The sequence below is a fragment of the Dryobates pubescens genome, chromosome 16 (genome assembly GCF_014839835.1).
Source record: "Dryobates pubescens isolate bDryPub1 chromosome 16, bDryPub1.pri, whole genome shotgun sequence".
NCBI classification, from domain to species: Eukaryota; Metazoa; Chordata; class Aves; order Piciformes; family Picidae; genus Dryobates; species Dryobates pubescens.
This window is the reverse complement of record NC_071627.1, coordinates 19,701,267-19,721,925: the sequence shown is the minus strand read 5'-3', so window position 1 is coordinate 19,721,925 and position 20,659 is coordinate 19,701,267. Positions and strand designations below refer to the sequence as shown.

The 20,659-nt window shown below is 41.8% G+C and overlaps 1 protein-coding gene across 2 annotated transcripts in view; it reads left to right on the top strand.

Moving 5' to 3' along the window:
* Nucleotides 1-20,659, top strand: part of SGCD (sarcoglycan delta) — a 354,310-nt gene that overhangs the window by 269,760 nt on the left and 63,891 nt on the right. For both annotated transcript variants that reach the window (XM_054168463.1, XM_054168464.1), the window contains one exon: nt 5,363-5,464. In XM_054168463.1, coding sequence (XP_054024438.1) covers nt 5,363-5,464 — 102 coding nt within the window. The remainder of the gene's footprint in view (nt 1-5,362; nt 5,465-20,659) is intronic.

The window sequence follows — 20,659 nt, the reverse complement described above, 5'->3', positions numbered from 1 at the left end:
CCAAAGATAATTCTCTCCCACAGGACATTGCCAAACACAACTTCAGTTTATTCCTAGCAAAAAAAGTAAATGCTTGCCTGCCGTGCAGAGGCAAACCTTGCCAGCAGTTTTACTCAAAAGTGAAAAGGAATGGAGGTGCAGGGAAAATATATGGGCAAACACCTACTGGTGCCAATGGTGGCCAGCAGACAGCCGGAGTGCTTTGTGTTCCCTGTCCCTGGTGTCCCTAAAATCCTTAGAAAGACCTCAGGAAACAGCAAATTTGCCTCTGTTCAGAAATGCCAGGAAAACAGAGGAAGTTTAGAGGAGTGTGAGGCTGAATTTATTATTTGGAAAGAGCGAAGCATCCTGGCATGAAGGGCCACAGTGAATTCATGTTATCACCACCTTGGTTCTTGACTAGATTAAGCTGTGGCACAAGCCCAGCCTGATCTAATAAAGCTATCCACAGATGGCAGATGCCACTGCAAACTGCTCCTCTTCCTATGTGTAAGCAGTCCAGGCTGGTGCAGCTAATACCACTTCCAAGTACTTACCACAGCAGTTTTGTGCCTCTGGTTAAGCTGGCTGGTTTTTCTTATCCTGTGTACATGAATCTCCCTGCTACCAGCCACACAATTAAAAGTAAAATAAATAAAGTAACCCACAACAGTTGCAAAAGAAAACAAAAAACATCTATGTTTGACCTACATGTATAGCCACACTGCTAACCAAAAAACAAAGAGGAGCCTTGGTGATAGCAGCAGTGTTGGGCTTCAACACTAACACCATCATTTTGTAACTGGTTGTGAAAGTGAGTTGCTTCTCAAGCTACTAACAGCAAAACAAATTCTTTGTCCTTCAGCATCACCAAAATGACGTTTATGGTATTCAGGATTTTTCCATCACTGTCCCCTTTCAAGACAGAGCAGTCAACAATAGCATTTAATTTTTTATGCCTTCCCATTACAAGACATTCATAAAAGGAGGGTGGGCAGAAATGAGAAAACTGGTGTGAAAGGTTTCACCATGCCCTACCAAAAAAGCCAAGGATTCAAAGCAGGTGTTAGTGGAAAGCTCTTGCATCTGTGCCTGCTGCTGGGGGCTTGCTTCTTTGAAGCTCCTACAAAGCTGGCTTGTGCCTTACACAATGAAATCATTCACTGTCTGCTGAGGAGTTTGCTAATAAAAAGGGGAGAAACAGCAATTGTCAGATGTTAGTGCATCAAATAATCAATATTGCTTGGGTTTTTTTCCCCTTAATCACAAGCAGTGGAGTGGCAGATAAGGATATATACCACCACAGGCAGAATGCTTAATGAAAATTCGGGGTCTCTGTCACTCTGGGCAGCTTTCTGCTACATTCATAGGTCACAGTCCATGGAATTTCATAGGAACATTCCTATACATTTTCTGTAGCAGGGTATGAAATGATACAGTTTAGGGAGGATGAAGATGCTTTATCCAAAACAACATGTAAGGTAGTCTTTCAGTGATTTACCTCTAATGTTTCTATGTTTTGGGCTCTCTATATAAATTCCCCAAGCTGCTTATTTTGTTTCTAATGGATGATAAGGTTATACTATAAGAGACCAGAATACTTATTAACTTCAAACTCATATGACAAAACTTTGCTTGTTTTTTCACCTGCTGACCTTGACTCTCACCACAAAAAACTGTCACCTTGAATCATCAGAAACATGAGCAGCAGAGAGTTAATCGTGGGGAAGAGTCAGTGCTAAGCATTGCATCCAGATCCCAGACACCAGGGAAGTCAAGAGATAACTTCTGGTGGGTGCAGCTTTCATTAGTTGTGTCAGCTGCAGGAGGAGGGAAAAGTGAGCGAAGATCTCAGGTTGGGGAGGATCAAAGGTGGAGAAGAACAGCGCAGGGAAGTGCCTCTCTTTCTCCAGCCCATTGGTTTTGTAAGAGACTGTACCTGGTTGTAGTACATTGTCCCATAGGCATGATACCTCTTTGGGGATGTATGGGACCTGCCAGCTGTGAGCTAAATGTAAGATCTGTATGTGTGGTTTTCATATGTAAAAATCCAGGGAGGGGCACTTGGGAGACAGAGGATGAAGGAGAGAAAGGAAGGGAAACACCCAAGAGAGGAACGGAGTGGAATGCTGCATTTGTATCACTACTCTGGACAGAATATATTGTGAGCTGGTTTGCCATAACTTCAGTGGTGATTTGACAAGTCCCTTTATCCATTGGCCCATGTTGCTGGTAAAGTATTGCCCCACTTCAGCTCAGGAGTAAGCCCTGGAAGTGGTCAGGATTGAGTATCTTCAGAGGTGGTCATCCTTGCAACTATATGTGGTATATATCAGCTTGTATGACCTGCAACTTTCCTTAATGAAACCAGAGAAGAGTCTGCAGTGTGAAAGCCCTCAGGGCTTGTAACCTTACTGAAATACCTGTTTTGAGAAAAAAATTGTAGAGGATTTTTAGCAGCAGGGAACGTGTGAGGATCTGCAGAAAGCTGTAATAATTCCTGCTCGCTCAAACCGCAAAGCATACCGCTATCAAAATTTAATCTGGGCTCTTCGGTGCATAATCATATTTCACTCATTTTCCTTCATCCTTGTGCTTGAGATAAATGAACCCATTCTGTCCCACTACCAAGCCAGAATTCATAAGACAATAATTTACACCCGGGACAAGGAATGCAGCAAGTGGCACTTCGTGACCTATCTCTCATTCTCCTCCCTTCACCAATCAGTAGCATTTTCAGCGTGTGTCTCTACTGAAAGTTTGCTTACAGCTTTCATTGCAAAATGAGGTGACAGTGGTCATTTTATCACCCAGCACTCCTAAGCCTGCTTTTGTTCATAAGACACCATGCTATGGCAAGAACCACCTTTACTCGGCAGGGTACGCCCTGGGAATGATGATGCTTGTTGGAACAGGATAACTTCTGGCAAGTGACCAGCGTCACTGCCAAGCTGTGCTATGTCTTTGATTTTTATTCCTCCAAATACCTTTTGGCAATAGTTAAATCAAATCTGTTTGGGGTACCCATTCATCTCTAGTGACAGCAGTTCCACTTGTGGTGCTGGAGGTACACGCTCAGTGGAGGAAGGAAGTAGATAGAGGTGTTTCATTTTTTGCAGCTGGATTAAAAACATGTAAGAACTTTTATTCAAACATGTGTTTTTCCTGGATTCTCCTGGTCTTCCCTTGATCTTCTTAGGGCTTCTATATGAGTATATAACCCTTTCCTGTAAAATCCCTGAAACATCCATGAGTTAGGTGCTGAGGTGTCTCTTTTGATTTGGACTTTGGTGTTTAAGGACATGTCTAGCAGCACTTAAGAAAAAGGCAAGGCTTTCACTGAGTCCTTAAACTGTGCAATGAGATGCCATGAAAGCAGTATGGCATTTCCATATTTATAGATCAGTAATTCCTCCAAATTACTACTCCTGCCATCCTGTAGCGTTCATGACCCTTGTTTCAACGTGTGTCTCACTGTAACATGAATCCTATTGCCTGGAAGTGCTGATGTGTGTGTCCCTCATTGCAGTCTCCTCCCCCCATGTACTCTCCATTTATCCTAGGGTTTATGATTATTGTATCTTTCCTTATCTTGGAGTTCTTGAGGTACCACATAACATTATCCTCTGCTTCACTAGCTTGGAGAAATGAGTGAGAAAAAAAGGCCACAAGTGGAAAGATTCCTTCAGGGATATGCTTGAGAGTTGTTGCAGCAGTCCTTGACTACTCGACTCTTGATATTTACCCAATTTTAATTTGCACACACATAGACATAGCTTTTGCTAGCATCACTCTCAAATCCTAGTGATGTCAAATTTATGCTAAAAGGTGTTCTTCAGGCCATCTTTCTCTCAGAAACAAAACCCAAACAGCAACTTACCTCAATCCTTGGAGGCCGACAATTACTCTGAATCTTAGTAGTGTCATAGCATTTGATGTGGTTTTGGTTGTACATTTACCTGTGCAATTCTTTATCCACACCAGCTTTCTTACACACACGTTCCTTTCTACATAATTGCAGCCTAAATGAGCCTAAATCCCTCATCTTAGTAGTAAGCTTTGACTTTCACAGCTTAAAGGTGAAACACAGTTTGGTCCAATTCTGCTCTTTGCCGATGTATCCCTACTCCTGTCTTACTGCATAAAAAAACGTAAGAGAAACTCATATAAAATTTTGACATGTATTTTGTTTGCTATTATGGCTTGTCAGATGTTTTATTATATCTTGTATACACGTAACTAAACCATTTTTAAAGCAAAGAGACTATCTGCAGTCATGTGCTGAAGGCCTGCAGCCAACACTACAGGCCGTTTGTCAGGAAGATTTTTTGCCATGGGAGCACAGGGAGCAGTGGAGACCGAGGAGCCTGGGAAGGCTGGGGAGAGAGGGTGAGGACAGGTAGCTGCAACTATGAAATCCAGATAAAGAGAGCACAATAATGCATGTTACATCAGTCAATGCCTGGCCAATGGGCTTTGCAAAGGTTGTTTGAAGGGCACGAAAAATGTCCCAGGAGACCCAAACATTTGTTGGCAGATTGATGGCATGTGCTTGGGCTGTGCAAGCAGCAGAGCGAGGGCTCCAATCCTGAGCTGATCAGCTCGGGAGAGAAAGGTCAGAAGTTAGCCCAACACAGGAGAGCAGTCTAGTGCAAAGATATTTCTGTTGGAGCAATGCTTCTCCCAGAGCAAACAGTTGCATAAATATATACTCCCATAAAGCTGGGTGGCATCTTAACAGTATCAAAAGTGCAGGAAAGACTGTGAGACTAGAAACTGATCCACAGGTTTCCACATCTTTTCTTTACTTTTGCTGTAAGAGCTGATAGCCCTAGAGCAATCCCACCAAAGAGTCCATGTTTTGTGGAGATTTCCCCAAATAACAGGAGCGAACCACATTTTATTGCGAGACTCCTATGCAGCCAAACCTTATGTTGTCGGTTCAGTGGAATTAATCACATATTCTCTACATGGAGTTCAGTAGAATTAATCACATAGTCTTTACATGGATTTGCTATGAATGAGAAGGTATATTAAGGTACAGGCAGGCGGTGAATATTACAGTTAATAGTTTCCTGTTAACACAGAGCATCGCTGCATCTCTTTGAGTAGAGATGACTAGCTTAAAAGAACATCTTTCATCTGTGTAAATGGTTTACTGGGGGGCATTGCAGATTCTTCTGAATAGAAGTTATTTTATTATTATTTTTTTTTCCCCAGAGAAGCAGAGCTAAAAGGATAACACAAGTAATTGCATTTTCTAGTGCCTCCCAGTGCTTTACATGTTATGCTCCGGGGCAGGGGGGAAAACAGCTACTCTTGGCAGCCTCATGAATTGAGTAATTGTAACTAATGGAGTTATTTCTTTTTGTCTGTGTTTCAGGATGGAATGGGGAACCTGAGAATCACAGAAAAGGGTCTAAAACTTGAAGGAGATTCAGAGTTCTTGAAACCTCTCTACGCCAAAGAAATCCGGTCAAGACCAGTAAGTTGATGGGAACGGAATAAGCATGTTTCTGTAACAGTAAGACATCATGAAGTGGCAGGGTGCTGTGGTTATTGGATAAATTACTTTGACCACTCTATACAAATGCAATTTGGGCAGTGAGATAGTGGATGTCCTTTGAGGACTTAATCTGGGTACTATATCCTCTGGGCGTTGGGAAAGTTGATATTCATGGGTTTAGTTTGTGCAAACCAGTGCTTCCAGGACCTCTGAGGTTTCAGATTGTGTTTTTGTCTGCTTTTGTGATAAATCATCAATGACCCTCAACAGGAGACCTAGAATTTGAGAGGTAGAGGGATGGCAAGCAGTTGGGAAATCCAGCTCATGTTTAACTAGTTGCTTCTCAGAGAGCAGATAGGTGATCAGCGCCTGATCTGATGTTAGCTGGCACAATAAACCCCTACGATGAGCTCAGTCCCATTTGATGTTCTGTTTTAAAATTATGTGCAGTTGAAAATCAGTGCTGCTAAGAGAGACTGCCTGACAAAAGTGGCAAAGATGTTAACAACTGGAAATGAGAAAGAACCCAAGTGTGATTGAAATAGCATTTTCATAGCAGCACTTCACTGGCTGTCAGTGAACTTTTGCTCTTTCCAATGCAATTCTGTTTGTCCTGAGCAGCTTTGGAATTGAAACAGTTACAGAGTTTCCAGGATCCTTCTCAGAAGACCTTGTCTTCCTTGTTTCCTGATCCAAAGTACTAATTTGAGTCAGATACTAACCTTCCATCTTTATAACAGTGCCAGATAGCTAATTAAATAAAGTTAACATCCCTTTATCTCAGCATTTCAGTGCTCTCGTAGCCATTGCAACTTGTAGCACAATCAACACACCAGCCAGTACAATGTCTGATTTAGTTATTGAAGGTTGTAACCTCTGTAAGATGGCTAGGAATTGATTTGAACAAGCATAATCATTTAGGAAGAAAAGCTAATAAGAAGATGTTCGTATCTATAAACGTTCTCATCCCTGAATTAAAGCAGAACTGTAGAACCTTAAATGTCATACCCTTGGTAATATAAAATGTGTAGGAAAGCTGCAGCGCTCAGTTTGATAAATAGACTGACAAATTGCTGCTTGCATTTCTTTTCTTTTTTCTAGTTAGAATTCTGGAAATAATATTTGATTACTAAGAGACCTGAGAACCACTTCTTGCTACTATGGAGTTTACTGGGTTTGTATTATCATATTGATCTACATTTTAATATGGCAAGGAGGACAAAAGGTGTCCCCTTCTTGAGGTTATGAAACTAGTTTCCACACCATTGACAGTTTAATGAATGCAAGGAACAAGAAATATTTGTATAAGGTAAGGCCTGTGTGTCTGTTCCTTGCTTTCCCCCTCCTCCAGGATTACTTTTGTTGTTAGCCAGAGAATGATGTAGCTGCAAGCCAGAAGGTCTGATCCACAGCCCAGTGGGTTAAAGCATCCCTGCTGGCTTCAGTAGAGGAAACTGTGTTAACTACATGGTTACATAAGCCATGTATATAGTTTCTCTGACTTCTTGGTGGAGTTAAACAGGAATAGCCTGGGCCTGGCTCACAATAATGCTGGAATTACTATTGAGGTGGGGACAATAGGGGCAATCCTAATGATCTCAATCAACTTCTGCTTTTTTTGTGCTGTGTGTGAATTTGGCCTCTTGTAAGCAAAGGAAGGGGCTGCAGTCAATCAAAGGATGATAGTTACAGGCTATTTAAAAAATATTGTTACACAATCAATGCAACATTTCTTTGAAGAGCAGTAGTATGACCTACTATTCTCTTGGAGGGAAGCAGTTCCTGAACTTGATGAATTCTGCTAAAATAAAGTGCCAAACTCAGCGTTCTGTAGTACAGATGAACACATCCGTACTAATTCCACAGTAATCTTCTTTGGGTTTTCAGAAGTCTATAATGCAGCTTTAAATATGCAAAGTGTAACAGAAACAATGTGACAAATAATGTAAAAAGAGCATCCCAGAAAAAAAAGCTGACATATAATATTTTTCATATGTTTAATTAACATAAGACTTGTGTACAGTAATAGATAATGGTTTTACTTAAAGTTCAAAAGACTTTTGGATACTGCTTATTTATAGAAGACTTTCATTTTAAAGAACACCAAGCCAACAAATTTCATTTTGCTGTCAGTCTGTGTAGAGGATAAAGGGGGTGCTGGTGCTGCATGGAAGTGGCAGAGGAGGCGTTTTGTCTAAGTGGCTGCAGTCCTATGACCTCTGTGGACTGCATTTTTCCACTGGTGCGTCTCGCAGTACTGCTCCCCATGCTGCCCTGCTGCAGGCAGAGCTGGGCAATCCCTGCTGACATATCTCCAGAACATCAGTTGTGATAATTCTTGAATGCCCAAATTTGCCACTGGTGCTTTTTCTTTGCTGCTGCATCTTTTAAGTCCCAGGAAGGTGGTAATTAAAATGACACAGGGACTTGCTTTGCTAAAAGCTGTGTCTTCTGATTTAAGGATAGCTTTGGATTCCTGCTTTTAAGTGGATTTCTTTTTCAAATTAATTTGGCAGGAAGGGAAGACCAAGGTGTAGAGAGGACCAAAAGCCTTCAGATATCCCCAGAGGTTGGCTCTGTGGGAACCTCTGTATTTCTGTAATTCATCCTTTAAGGAGCTCTATCAAATTCTGCTTCCTTTATTGCCTTCTAGACAGCATAGTTGCATTTAGCTGTGCTCCTTTTGGAAGGTAACTCATTGCACTTGGAATTGCAACCAAGAGGAACTGTTGTACTGTGACATGCAATTGATGACTACCCCAACAAAGACATCTTTCTGGGAGTTCCTTCAAAAATGTTAGCAGGAGGATGGGGCTGATGTGCTTTGGTCCTGTGCTGGAGACTTTCTATTAGAATCACTGACATGAACTGGCTTCTTAAAACTGTTTCCAGTTTCTGTCTGCATCACCACTGCCTCCTGTCACAGGAATAATACCCCCCAGGCTTGCTTTATTTCGCTCATTCAGGGGTGCCATCCCATCTTCCTCCTTCATCATATAATCACAGGGTCTCTCTCGTTTCCCCATCCTAGTCCTGGCTCAGTACAACTGGGTTTGTAGTGCCTATTTCTAAGCATCAGCACTTACAACTGAACATAGCCTTGTTACTGCATGAGCCTGAAGTTGATCTGGAGATTAATGAATAGTAAGTGATGTTAGCAGCATTTGCATCCTTGTAGTCTTATTTTAAAGAAATAAGATAGAGGCATTCCCTTTTCCAGGAGGGTTCAGAGCATCTTAAACTCCCAGCAGAACATATTGCACACTAAAGAGTATTTTCCATGCCACTTGCATGGAACATGAGCATCTTGCTGCCTTTAATTAAGAAGTTAACTGGACCATGAAGTATTGCCTGTGTAAATAAAAGTGATTTGTACTTAGTCAAGAAGGTGCATTAGGAATCCTTGCATTTCTTTACTTGCACATAAATTATGGAGATTATTAAAAATTGGAAGGGTCATCTATAAACCCATCTGCAGCTCAGCTGCACTGTCACTCTCAAAATGTAGCTGTCTTTCTAACTGGTGTGATTTATTGTGGACTATCATGTGAACCATCTGCTTGCTTATAAATCAGACAAACTTTGACTGAAAGTTGCACGCAGCAGCACAAATTGTTAATTTTATGTGCTGGAAAGCAATGGCAACAGTTTTGTGGTCTTTCAGTCTTCATTGCTTTAATTTGAATAGAAATGGAAGACTGGAAATTTTCCTGCCTTTGTTGAGACGAGCTGCTCTCAAGCAGGTTTCTTGAAACTTGAGATGAGCACAGATTTAGCTTTCTTAGTGCACTTGGAGTGTTTTGAAGCTTGCCACATCCAACTTAAAAGGGCAAGGCAGAGAAGAAACTGTTTTCTATCCCAGTAACAACAGAAATAAAACCCTGTGCTGTGATTATACAGGAAAATCAAGTGAATTACTTCTCTCAAGAGCTGTGTGACAACCAGTGTGATGATAATCTTAGCTTCAGGAAGCAGAGAAAGACGTTGCTGTGATAGGATTAGGACGAGTTTGCCCTTTCAATGTTTATTTCAAGTGCAGAGCTAGAAAAAAAAATCAAACTCAGTTTGCAAATGTTTACACCTGGGCTTAAATTTTCTTATCCTGAATCCATTTAAAGACAAGAGTATGGATTTGCCTGACAAAGAGTTTTTTGCAGTGTAAAGCTCTTGACTGGGGTCCTCTTTGTTCAGCTCTCATGCTGGTGGGAGAGCCTGAGAACACAGATCTGGCATAGGCACCATCCTTTCTTGTCTGTCTTGTGTTGCCTGGGGGAGCTCTAAGCTGTTCTGTGTTGCACAACTAAAAGTGATGACAAAATGGGCTGCCCAGGGAGGTGGTGGAGTTACCATCACTGGAGGTGTTTAGGAAGAGACTAGATGGGGTGCTTGGTGCCATGGTTTAGTTGATTAGATAGTGTTGGATGACAGGTTGGACTTGATGATCTCAAAGGTCTCTTTCAACCTGGTTAATTCTATTGTATTCTATTCTAAAATTCACTGAAGAGATTTTGAGGAGATTTTAAGTGTCTCTTAGTGTATTTAGCTAGTTTTGTGTTGCAGGTTGGCTTCCCATTATTTGTAATCAGTGAAAGAAGAATTTTTAAAAATAATCCTATACATCAATTTAAAAAGCACCTTTTCTGGAATTTCCCTTTCTTTGGGTGATAGTAGAGGTCCCTATCCTGTTCAGTGTGTGAGTGTCTCACTGAGAGCAGCATGCTAGCTCAGAGCATTGGAGCAAGCCTGGTCTTGTTTGAAGGTGTACTAAATAAGTCGTGACTACAGAGGGAGAAGGACTGGGCCTGACATCAACACTTGGCTCTGGTTCTGCAAGAGCATCTGTTTGGCCTTAAAGCTCTACAGTTGTGAATTAAGGTTGATAACTAGTATTCCCTTTACTTGTGTTTAGTAAATTCTCATCATCATAAAAGCTAGACCAGCGAGTGTATAAAATATGCTTGCCTGTACTTTACATTTTCCCCAGCCAGTATTTGAATGATAGAAACTTTAAAGGAAGCTTTTAAGAGCGATAAATAATTATTTTGCCAATGCACTTGTCTCACTGTGTTCATTTCTGGAAGAAGAGTGGGGCAATTTCAAAGCACAGGAGCAGCTCTGTAATGGGCATGTTCTTTTATATTATTTGCTCTGCAGGTCTGCCCGCCTCAAAGCTAAAAATACGCGCCGAAAAACAATAAACCATCTATTTGGATTAAACAATGACATGCGCCCACACTGGGGCATTACCTGCCTTGTAGCCATAAATACATATTTATAAACAATATAACATACTAATTTGGAGGAAAAGGCAACATTCACCCCTGAGGAAAGGCAATGCAGATGGCAAGATAATTGCGACTTTGTGCGATGCTCAAACTGTGCAGCAGAAATCTAGCTTTCAGTAAAGGCGCAGATAGATAGCGTGACAGAAGGCTGCTGGTTTTTTGAGGAAGGGGGAAGAATAATTCCTTTTCTTCCTTTGTCAGAGTTTACAGAGCAATAAAAGGATATTGAATTAGTTCCTGATGATTTGGTCTAGCAAAGTGCTTAAGGATTTCAGCATGCTTACTGAAACCGTCACAGGGTGGAAATGAAGTTTGTCTCCCCATGCTACTGTCACTTAGCAGTCCCTGCACACTCCCACAACCTCTTTGGCTATTACTCCTGCCAGCACTTAACTCTTCCATTAGTGACTGGTTCTTCAAAAAAGAGAGAAATCTAATTTTTTTTTTTGCACTGTGTGATATGAGTGAGTGAGTAAGAGCTCATGGAAATGTTGATCTTCTGGCATTTGCCTCTGGAGCAGTTCAGCTGTCAGCACAGGTTCGGGTAGAAAAAGCTCCTACTATCCGAAGTCCACTTCTGAAGCAAGATACCACCTGTAACTGCATCTTCATAGCTTACAGCTCCTTGGTCGATTTTTGGCAGCAGATGTGAAAATATTGCTTAAGAGCCCTAAAATTTTTCTAAAAGAACAAGGTAGCTACTAATGGCACAGCCAACAAAAGAAAGCTCACAGCCGTGCCTGGCCAGCTCCCATTCTCCCTATAGGGTTTGTTAAGCATTGGCTGTGGCACCACTCCAGATGCCTAGTTGTTAGATTCTATGCCCATGTGCTTGTGTTACAGCCTTCTCTCAGTTTGGTCAGTTTGTCTTGCTTGCCCGACAGCTATCAACAGACAGAAGAGCTGGCTGTCAGCAGGACAAGCAGTGAAAATAAACAGAAGCAGCCAAGCAAGTTGGGAAAAAAAAGCATCATTTTGGCAGAAGTGTCTTCACCTGATGTACAGCTATTGGTGCCATCACCATCCAAAGCAGATTTGAGTCTGCATATGGCAGTCAGCTGTGAGTGTCCAGTGGGATTTATAAAATTGATATGCTTTCCTCTTTATACATTTCATTCTTAAGCAATAAAATCCAGAGAGCCTACTTCAGAGTGAACCTTAGTTGCTCCAGTGCTTTGGGGGCAGTTATTGGCTCTGTGGTATTTCCAGTGTCCTGTAAAGGTGGAAGTTTAAGTAAATTTTAAAGCAACGGTGAAAACATTTTCCTTTACTTTCATAGTGAGGTTAGCCAGAAGTCTCTCAGCTTTGAATTTTGAAGGGAATCTTCTAGGCTGGCTGAAGAGGTACTTCAAATAACACCAGAATTAAACCTTACTCTGTCTGTTCCCTGTTGGAGCTGGTGTTACCTGCCATATACTGAGAGCACAACAGCAAACTAAGGCTGGTGAGAGGTCTTGAGTGCAAGCCCCATGAGGAGAGGCTGAGGGAGCTGGGGTTGTTTAGCCTGGAGAAGAGGCTCAGGGGAGACATTATTTCTCTCTGCAACTACCTGAAAGGAGGTTGTAGCCAGGTAGGGGTTGGTCTCTTCTTCAAGGCAACCAGAACCAGAACAAGAGGACACAGTCTCAAGCTGCACCAGGGGAAGTTTAGTCTGGAGGTGAGTAGAAAGTTCTTCACAGAAAGAGCAATTGGCCACTGGAATGTGCTGCCCAGGGAGGTGGTGGAGTCACCATCCCTGGAGGTATTCAAAATAAGGATTGGACAGGGCACTTGGGGCCATGGTTTAGTTAGTCATGAGGTGTTAGGCTTTAGGTAACAGGCTGGACTTGATGATCTCTGCGATCTTTTCCAACCTGGTTGATTCTATGATTCTATCCCACCAGCTGCAAAATCAGAGTATCCCAAAGAAGAGCAAGAGAGGGAGCTCTGAAGTAAACAAACTTCTTGAAATGACTCCGCAAGTTGCATTTCAAAGCAAAATCTCGTGGAGGCTGCCTATGGCATTTTGAAAAGGATTTCATTAAATGTTGCTAACTTGTCATAAGCTCTCTTAAATGGAAGGGTAATGGCTCATAACATTTGTAAGCTTTTTAATTTCATGCAATATGAGCAGTGTAATCAACACCTATTAAAGTCAATCAGCTGTGCCAAGTGGGCTACCTACCTCGGCTTTTTATCTATATTTTCATCGTGGGTACACCTCTGAACTAACTCTGGGAACAGCATGATTGTACTTGCTTATGCTAACATCAGTGGAGGTCTCAGGTCCAGAAAACCCAATATGGTCATTGCAGAAGTATCTGAACCCAGGAGCTGAATAACCACTTTGTAGTTAGTGACTGCTTCCACCTTCTAAGGAGGGAGTTTGGGCCATGCTCTTCATAGCTAACAGCTCCAGAGCTAAACATGAAGGAAAGGGAGAATTTCTCAAATTATCTCCCAATGTGTTTGGCTTTTTCCCTTTGACAGGTGAAATTTCTCTGCTTGAGCTGATTGTGTAAGGAGAGGGGAGGCATTCACATCATGTGTTTGTTTTGCTGTACTGATCCAGTCCCCATCTCCTCTTTGTTTTAAACATCTGTACCTGTATCTGTGGTCATAAAAACAAGTGATGTGCATCACAGCTCAAAGTAAGCCACTGAGCTGAGGCTGGGTGCTCTGTGGTCTCTAAGCTTTTCCACTGCTTTTTTGCCATGATCCCAGAATCTGCTTGCATTTCAACTGTGAGGGGGAGGGCAGTGGGGCTGAATTTTGTGGTGGGGCTGTATTTCTACAGAAATGTTGCTAATCAGCTAACATATTTTCAATTGAGTTGTGAGCCTTGAGACAGGAGCTCTGGCACTAGAACCTAAGGGGCTGGAATAGATGTTTGATTTAGTTTATTCCCCCAAAAGGGAAAAGAAACAGAATTATTGATTTTAAAGTTGAGAGAAAAAAATGGCTGAGCTGAATGAATTTGGCAGGCAGTTTCTTGCCTTCCTTGGACATGCACCACTTCTCTAGTTTCTGTTATTTCAGCTTCAGTTTGGCATCTTGAATTTGCATGCTACTTCTATGAGTTATATTGGAAGCTGCTCTGAAGCTCATTTTTCCTAATTAGCCATTTATTATGGCCTTTCAGTATTCATACAGGCTTCAGGAGCTGTACATCATCCTTATTTTTCTATGTTTAATCTTATATTAAGGGGGGGGAGGGGGGGAAAAGGCAGCAAGGGGGGTTTTCAGAGGGATTCATGAGTGCAGGACACATCAGTCTCACCTGCTGATTATGGGATTTCTGTTGCTGACTTGTATTGCCAGACAGGTATTACTGTTAAAAGAGAAGCTCTGCTGGTAGTTGACTACAGCTGACCTGAGCCTACCTGTGGGATTGAATGCATTTGTGGAGTAGCCTTGAATTCTCAGTCTAAAACTTGATCCAGATTCCATCTTAACAAGCTGTAGCCTCAGAAAGACATAAGCTTTACAAAGCACCTGAAACAGCTTGGGGAAAAACGTGCGCGATTGTATGGCAGCATTGCTCTCTCAAGGGCAAAGGCCTTGAGTTTAAGGATTTACTATGTCTAGACATTGCTGCTGACAGTCAGGATTCTGGCTGCTGTGGAAAAGCTGAAATGTTAAAACAACTTCTTAATACTAAAAATGAAAAAGCAATAAAACTTTGTACAGTACGGATAGAGAGAAGGTAGAGAGAAACAGATAAAGGAAACAGTAAAAGACAAATAGCAAGAGCCAATTATAAAGAAAAAGAATGTCTGATATTTCTGAGAATCCTCAAGAGCAGAGCTTCATGTCTTCTTACAGGATGGCAAACACTTCTCCAACTCTTCTACTGATCAAAACTACTTCAGCTGCAGTTATGTGTTTTATAAGGCAATAGTTACTTGACAAGACAAGCTGTGCTGTCATTAGGAAGTTCAGGCACACACAACTGGTTTTACAGACAGTTTGGTTTGTGTGTTCTTTGATTTGCAAGAGAAAAGGAAAGCCAGACCTTCCAGGTTTCATTTACCCATTGCTGTGCCAGTAATAAGAGTTTCTCTGATTGTTATGTTTCTAGAAGACAGATGTTGGATTTGGAGAAAGAAGAACTCAGAGCAGAACAAGAACAACTCTAAATTTGATTCTGTTCTTTTAGGGCAAATTGGTTGAGGGTCTTGGGAAAACTGACTTGCTGCTTTTGAAAGAAAAGATAAGATTTCTTTGGCTGTTCACATCTCCCAAGTTGAAGCATCTCTATTTTTGATCTCTCTTTGTCTAAGACTGTGCCTGGCTGTCTACTCCCACGTACACCAGTGTCTATCAAGAAGGGAGAGTCCCATGCCAGCACAGTGTTGGAGTGCAGGACACTACTACTGTCCATGTGGGATAAATCTAGCCACAGCACAGGAATTCTGATTTGTCAGTGTATCGTTGATTTAGGCTTCAGTCCAGCTAGATATTAAATTATGTGCATAATTTATGGGCATAAGTAATTTCACTGACAGCAGTAAGACTATTCACATTCAGAGAGTTGGGTGTTCATTGTGGTGTTTGCTGGATTGTGCCCTGTAATTTCTCAATATGATGCGTGTGTGGCAGAGCAAAGCCACTGGCAGGTGTCTGTCCTGCTGTCCTCTATACAAACATGGGGACAGATGCTCCCCTTTTCTCCAGAAGGTTTTATCTGTTCAATAGGTAGACAGAGAGTGGAACAAGAGACAGGGACCAGGGTGAGCGAAGCCTCTTGCTCATTCACTTCTACAGCAGCTGAGGACTGGTGTGAGGAGTTCTGTGTTCATGTGTATGCTCATTTTGGCAGATCACATGCCTCAAGTGTAAAAGAGTGTGGAACAGAGATGGAAGGTATTTTCAAGTAAAACCTCCCTTTGCAAGGAGGTGAAGGAAAGCAATTTCCATGGTGCCCTTTTTTGGTTGGTTGGTTTTTCTTTTGTTTTTACTTTTTACTGATGGTTCTCAGCATTAATGTGAAATGTTGCATGTCCATTGATTTCCTCTTGATCTGCTGTGACTGAGTCCAGTGGTTTTAATTCCAGTTCAAGGCTCCAGTCTGGCCTTGAAATTTTCTGAGGCAGGCTGTATGAAGAAGTCTGCTTCTTCTTTCCCTCTGAAAGGGAATAACCTGTGGAAGACAAAGAAAATTCAAGGTATGTCAGCTCACAGTATTTCTTCTGTTTGTCCATCAGTGAATGATCCTTCTTTGCCATCCTTACATAAAATGAAGGGTTGGACTAAATGATCCTTGAGGTCCCTGCCAGTCTGGTATTCTGTGAATCTGTGAAAATAACAGGAGATTAATCAAAATTTTCCTTGAGCAGGAGTGAAGCTCTTTAGCTTTTGCCTTCTTACCACTGAGTTCCCCAGCTAGCATCAACTGTACAAGTGCTGCCATCATCCAGCTTCCCCCAGAAATATCCCTTATGAAGGCAGAAACTCGTCTTCCTTCAGCAAGACCTTTATGATCTGCAAGGGGAGGTTTTATGTAAAATGTATTTCAAATGCAGAAGTGCTAAAATTTTATTTTTAATTCACTGCCTGTTTATGACAATGATGAGTAAATGAACACTGAGATTTGCACAGTATCTCGGTCAGTGCAGGATATTTTGCTGGATTCTTAATTTGCAGTCTAAAGCTAGGCAATGAAAATTGCTTTTGTGATCTAGGCTTTTCTCTTTCTCTCAAGCTACGGCTTGAATCTCTTCTTATAGTACTTTATCTCCTTGAGCAAAACGATATCATTTTATTCTCTCTCTCTTGCTTTAAACAAGGCATGGATTCGTCATGGGGCATTTAATGAATAAAAGTGGTTAGCATCTGAGTTCTGCCTCTCTACCAAGAGACCAGCAGCAGCTGCAAAAGATTGCCTGTGGCACCCTGAATGGGTGGCTACTGATTTGGAGAGAAGCTTGCTGTTCACTGAATCATCCGTATCACTCTTCACAGTGCCTGGAAAGTCTTCTTTTCCAAGTATTAATGCAAGCTGAGCCTGCCTCTTGGATGTGATCTGACAGGAGTGCAGCCCAAGGCAGCACAGCTGAAGAGTATGATGTGTTTTTTCCAATGAGAAACTTTGTAAGACATCAATATTTAAAACCAGAGAAATAAATAAAATTACAGACAGTGAGGTTGCTTGTGGAGAGAAGAGAGGGCATTTGTCTGACAGAACAAGCATGTCTCTCTACCAAGGTTTCCAGTTCTTTGGCTACTGTCTGTCTTTTGATTAGGTTGATCTATTAAAGTGTGAACAGTTCATTGTTTTTCTAAAAATAATATATTTTTTTCTAAGTGAATTGTGCAGGTTAGAAGTACAAAATGGGCACAGCTGTTCACCTCCTTGGAGCAGCTGATACTTTTCTTTCAGCCGATTCACTGTTGGTGTAGAACAACACAAGCGAAGCCACACAGTGAATGGCCAAATAATCCATAATCCAATTGCAGACTAATTGCTGTAAAAGGTCAAGATCAAGTGATCAGCCTGAACTGATTTAATGAGTTGATTGGGTGGGGTGAACCTGAACATGTTTCCTCTGATACTTCCTGTGGTTGAGTGTTCAGAGCGTGTCCTCTCCAGTTCTTTGCAGAACATCCTTCACTGTCTAAATGAGGTAAAGGCCACACAGGGTAATGGCATGTATGTTGTCAATGCTGATGGCTTGACAGGCACCTTCTACTGCATATTTACTGTTGCTTCAAGCCAAAATATTTTATCTGTATTCTGCTACCTCTTGAAATCCTCAGCTCCTGCTATATAGTTACTTCTGCTGTATATATTTCTTTAAGATCCCAACTGTTAGTTATAAATGATGAACTTTGATACTGGTGCACAGTTGGGAGAGCAGCAAGCTTTTTTTTTCCTCTCTGCAACATTATCTATTATGCAGCATTCTAGGAAATAGAAGAAGCAGGACCATGTACCCTTTCCTGGTAGGAACCGCTGGTCAAGTGTCTTCACAGATCAGTTTTGTGGCTCCAGAGTTTTGAAAGAACTCCAGGAATAAAAACATCATGAAGCAGATGCCTTCTATTTAGAAGTGGAGACAAGCAGACAGGCTGAGCTACCCTGGTGATTGCCCAAATAGTAAATCAGGGTTCTTGACTTTTATATGCCTCCCAGTGCTCTATTTTACCTTCACACATCCTAATCTTTTTGGCTGCTTTTGCCGTTACTCACCATTTCCCCAAACAACATTCCTGTCTTCTTCCAGGTGTGGAAAAAGCATCTGCTGCTCTTTGTGCAAGCCTGACATCTCTCGAAACACCATTCCCCAGTGGTGATGCCTAGGGATGTATTTTTGCTCTTCAGCCCTATGCCATGACAATACCTTGTGTTCCCCTCCTCTCTTCACCTCAAGTGTGTCTCTTGAACGCCAGCCACGAGATACAGTCAAATCCCAACACAAAGCACCTTGCTCCTGCTCATGCAATCATCCCACTGATCAGACCTCTGCTGTCATTCTATCTGTGTAGGTATGACTCTTGTGTAGCATCGTCCAGCATGATTTAGCATCTTTCTTCCAGATCAATCCAATTTCATGTCACATGCTTAGCTGCATCTGTCATTCTACCTTTTCAAGTGTACTGCTGCCTTGGCTGTTAGACGTTCAGCCTCTGTGAGAGGGATGGAGATTTGCAGCTCTTCCTCTCCAAGCCAGTTCCTGCCTGACACTAACTCACACATGGACTGTTACAGCACTGCAGGTTGGTTTGGCCCCTGTGTTTATTTCTATAGGGAAGCCTCTGCCTAATCTTGTAAACTAATGGAGCATCCTTCTTAAAGCTGAGTACTGAAGAAGAAACAGCAGAAAAAGTGGTTAGGTAAATACAGTCCAAAAAGTAGCTGCATAAAAGTTTCTGTGACCTCATAGCCTGTTATCATAATTAAAGCAGGTCAAAATTTTTTTGTATCAAAGGTACAGTTGTGGGCCCAGCCTTTCTTTTCTGTCCTTCCTGTTTTCCCAGATATGCTCCTACAGAGTTAACAGAGTATATTTCTACGACATATATTCCTACAACAAGGCCAAAATACAGTTTTCATCAATCACTTTATGGCTGTTTCAAGCCTGTCACACCAGTGTATGTGCTTACAGAGGCTCAGAAAGAAGAAAAAGGAAAAAAGAAAAAAGAAGTGCAGGGAAACCACAAATAAAGGCAAGCATTTGAATAGAAAACCTGAGCTTTCTATCACCAGGAGTGGTCAGATGATATTTCTTTGTGTCTTGTACAGTGGCAAGGACACAGTCTCCAATGAATACATAATTGCAGATCCAGAAAATGAAGTTATTACTTCCACAAAACTATTGAAAAGGAGAGCCCACTGAGCCCTATGGAGCACAGCAAACCTGAAGGGCAGGTCTCATAAAGAGCCACCTTATAATTGCAATAGAAGCCCCAAAACAAAACCACTTTGATTGCAGGAACATGTCCAGGCTGAACCTTGTCATTTCACAGGCCAGATGCATTGGAGAGAACTCCATTGGGTAATCACAGAAGTGAGGATGGCCTTCTGCATCCTGCCTCCCAGCCATAACCGTGCTGTAATATAGTTGCTTTTGTAGTGTAATTGCTTTCTCTGCAGGGCTTCTTCCTATTGATTCTGCTTGTGTGGATTTAAATTGTTTGCGGGTTGGAACTAGACTCAAGTTGGTCTGCATCTCTGCCTTTCTGTGCTAGGCAGTCACGTGGCGGCTCTATCTCAGAGACTTTAATGAGGTCCAGATAGCATCACTCCTTGGCCTGCCCCTATGTGTTTGATGTGAGGAAAGAGGCTGGATCAGATAAGTTCAGAACATCAATAAATACGTGTATTTTGTTTGGTGACACTTGTTCAATTTGAATCTTTTTTTCCCAGGAAGCAGCTTGTGTTGTGTCGGTTTTTCTCCGCGTGCTGTGTAAATGCTCTGCATCTGCAACTGTCGAGGATGGTGCCATCCCATAGCAATGCCATCTGCTGCTTCACAAAGTGCTTTTTGCGTGGATAAAAAATGTGAGGTGTTACTCATAATTAGGCAAATCACATGCTGTGATCTGTGATTGATTTGATTTCTGTTGCTGGCTACCTCGCATATGTCTATGTGTCCATAAGTATTGTCTACATATCAGCATATGGATGCAGATGAATCAGAGACTCATGAATTCTTTTTTCCCAATCCAGACAGATGGAAATGTTTTCCCTCCTTCTTATTAGCAGCAGCTGAATTTCAGTAACGCTAGGGGCCTCTGCTAGGATCTTGCCTGCATTTCATGCTGTACATGCATACGTAAGCTGGCTGGGCCATTTATAATCCAATACAAGAAGTGAGCGATCTGTGACAGGCAGCAAAGGAAAGTTATAAGTTCAATGCAATGTTCACAGATAGCCACATAAAACCTTCCTGGAGAAAAATATCTGGATATATGATTTGGCATCGTGCAGTGCAGTAAGAGAATGCCTAAAAGGTGTGCTGCGAGCATGCTAGAACCCAAGTGTCTGCTGAATCAGGCTTCAGGAAGATATTACTGTGCCTTTCTTTGTATTAACCATATGTACTCTTTAATATGCATTCACCTCACTAACTGAGATCCTAGATGTTTGTGCCTGTACTATGTTCCAAGTAATGCTGACAGTAAGAGAAAGTAACTCAGAAATTACCAGTTCCCTATAATTTTATTATTGTCTTCAAATGCCTTTTATAGATAGTGAGGTATGATTTACCAGCAGTTTCAAAGGATGTTTAAGGCAGGCAGTAGGCATACTAGAAGGGCCATAAAAATGAAAACACATGAACAGAGGTCTGCACGCTTGTCTGGAGTAAAAGTTACGAGCAGTGCTGTAGCGATATAGCTGGATGATTTAGAATATTTTAAACCTCAGCAGAGCTCTCTTCTTTCCTCTCCCTCTCTCCTATGATCC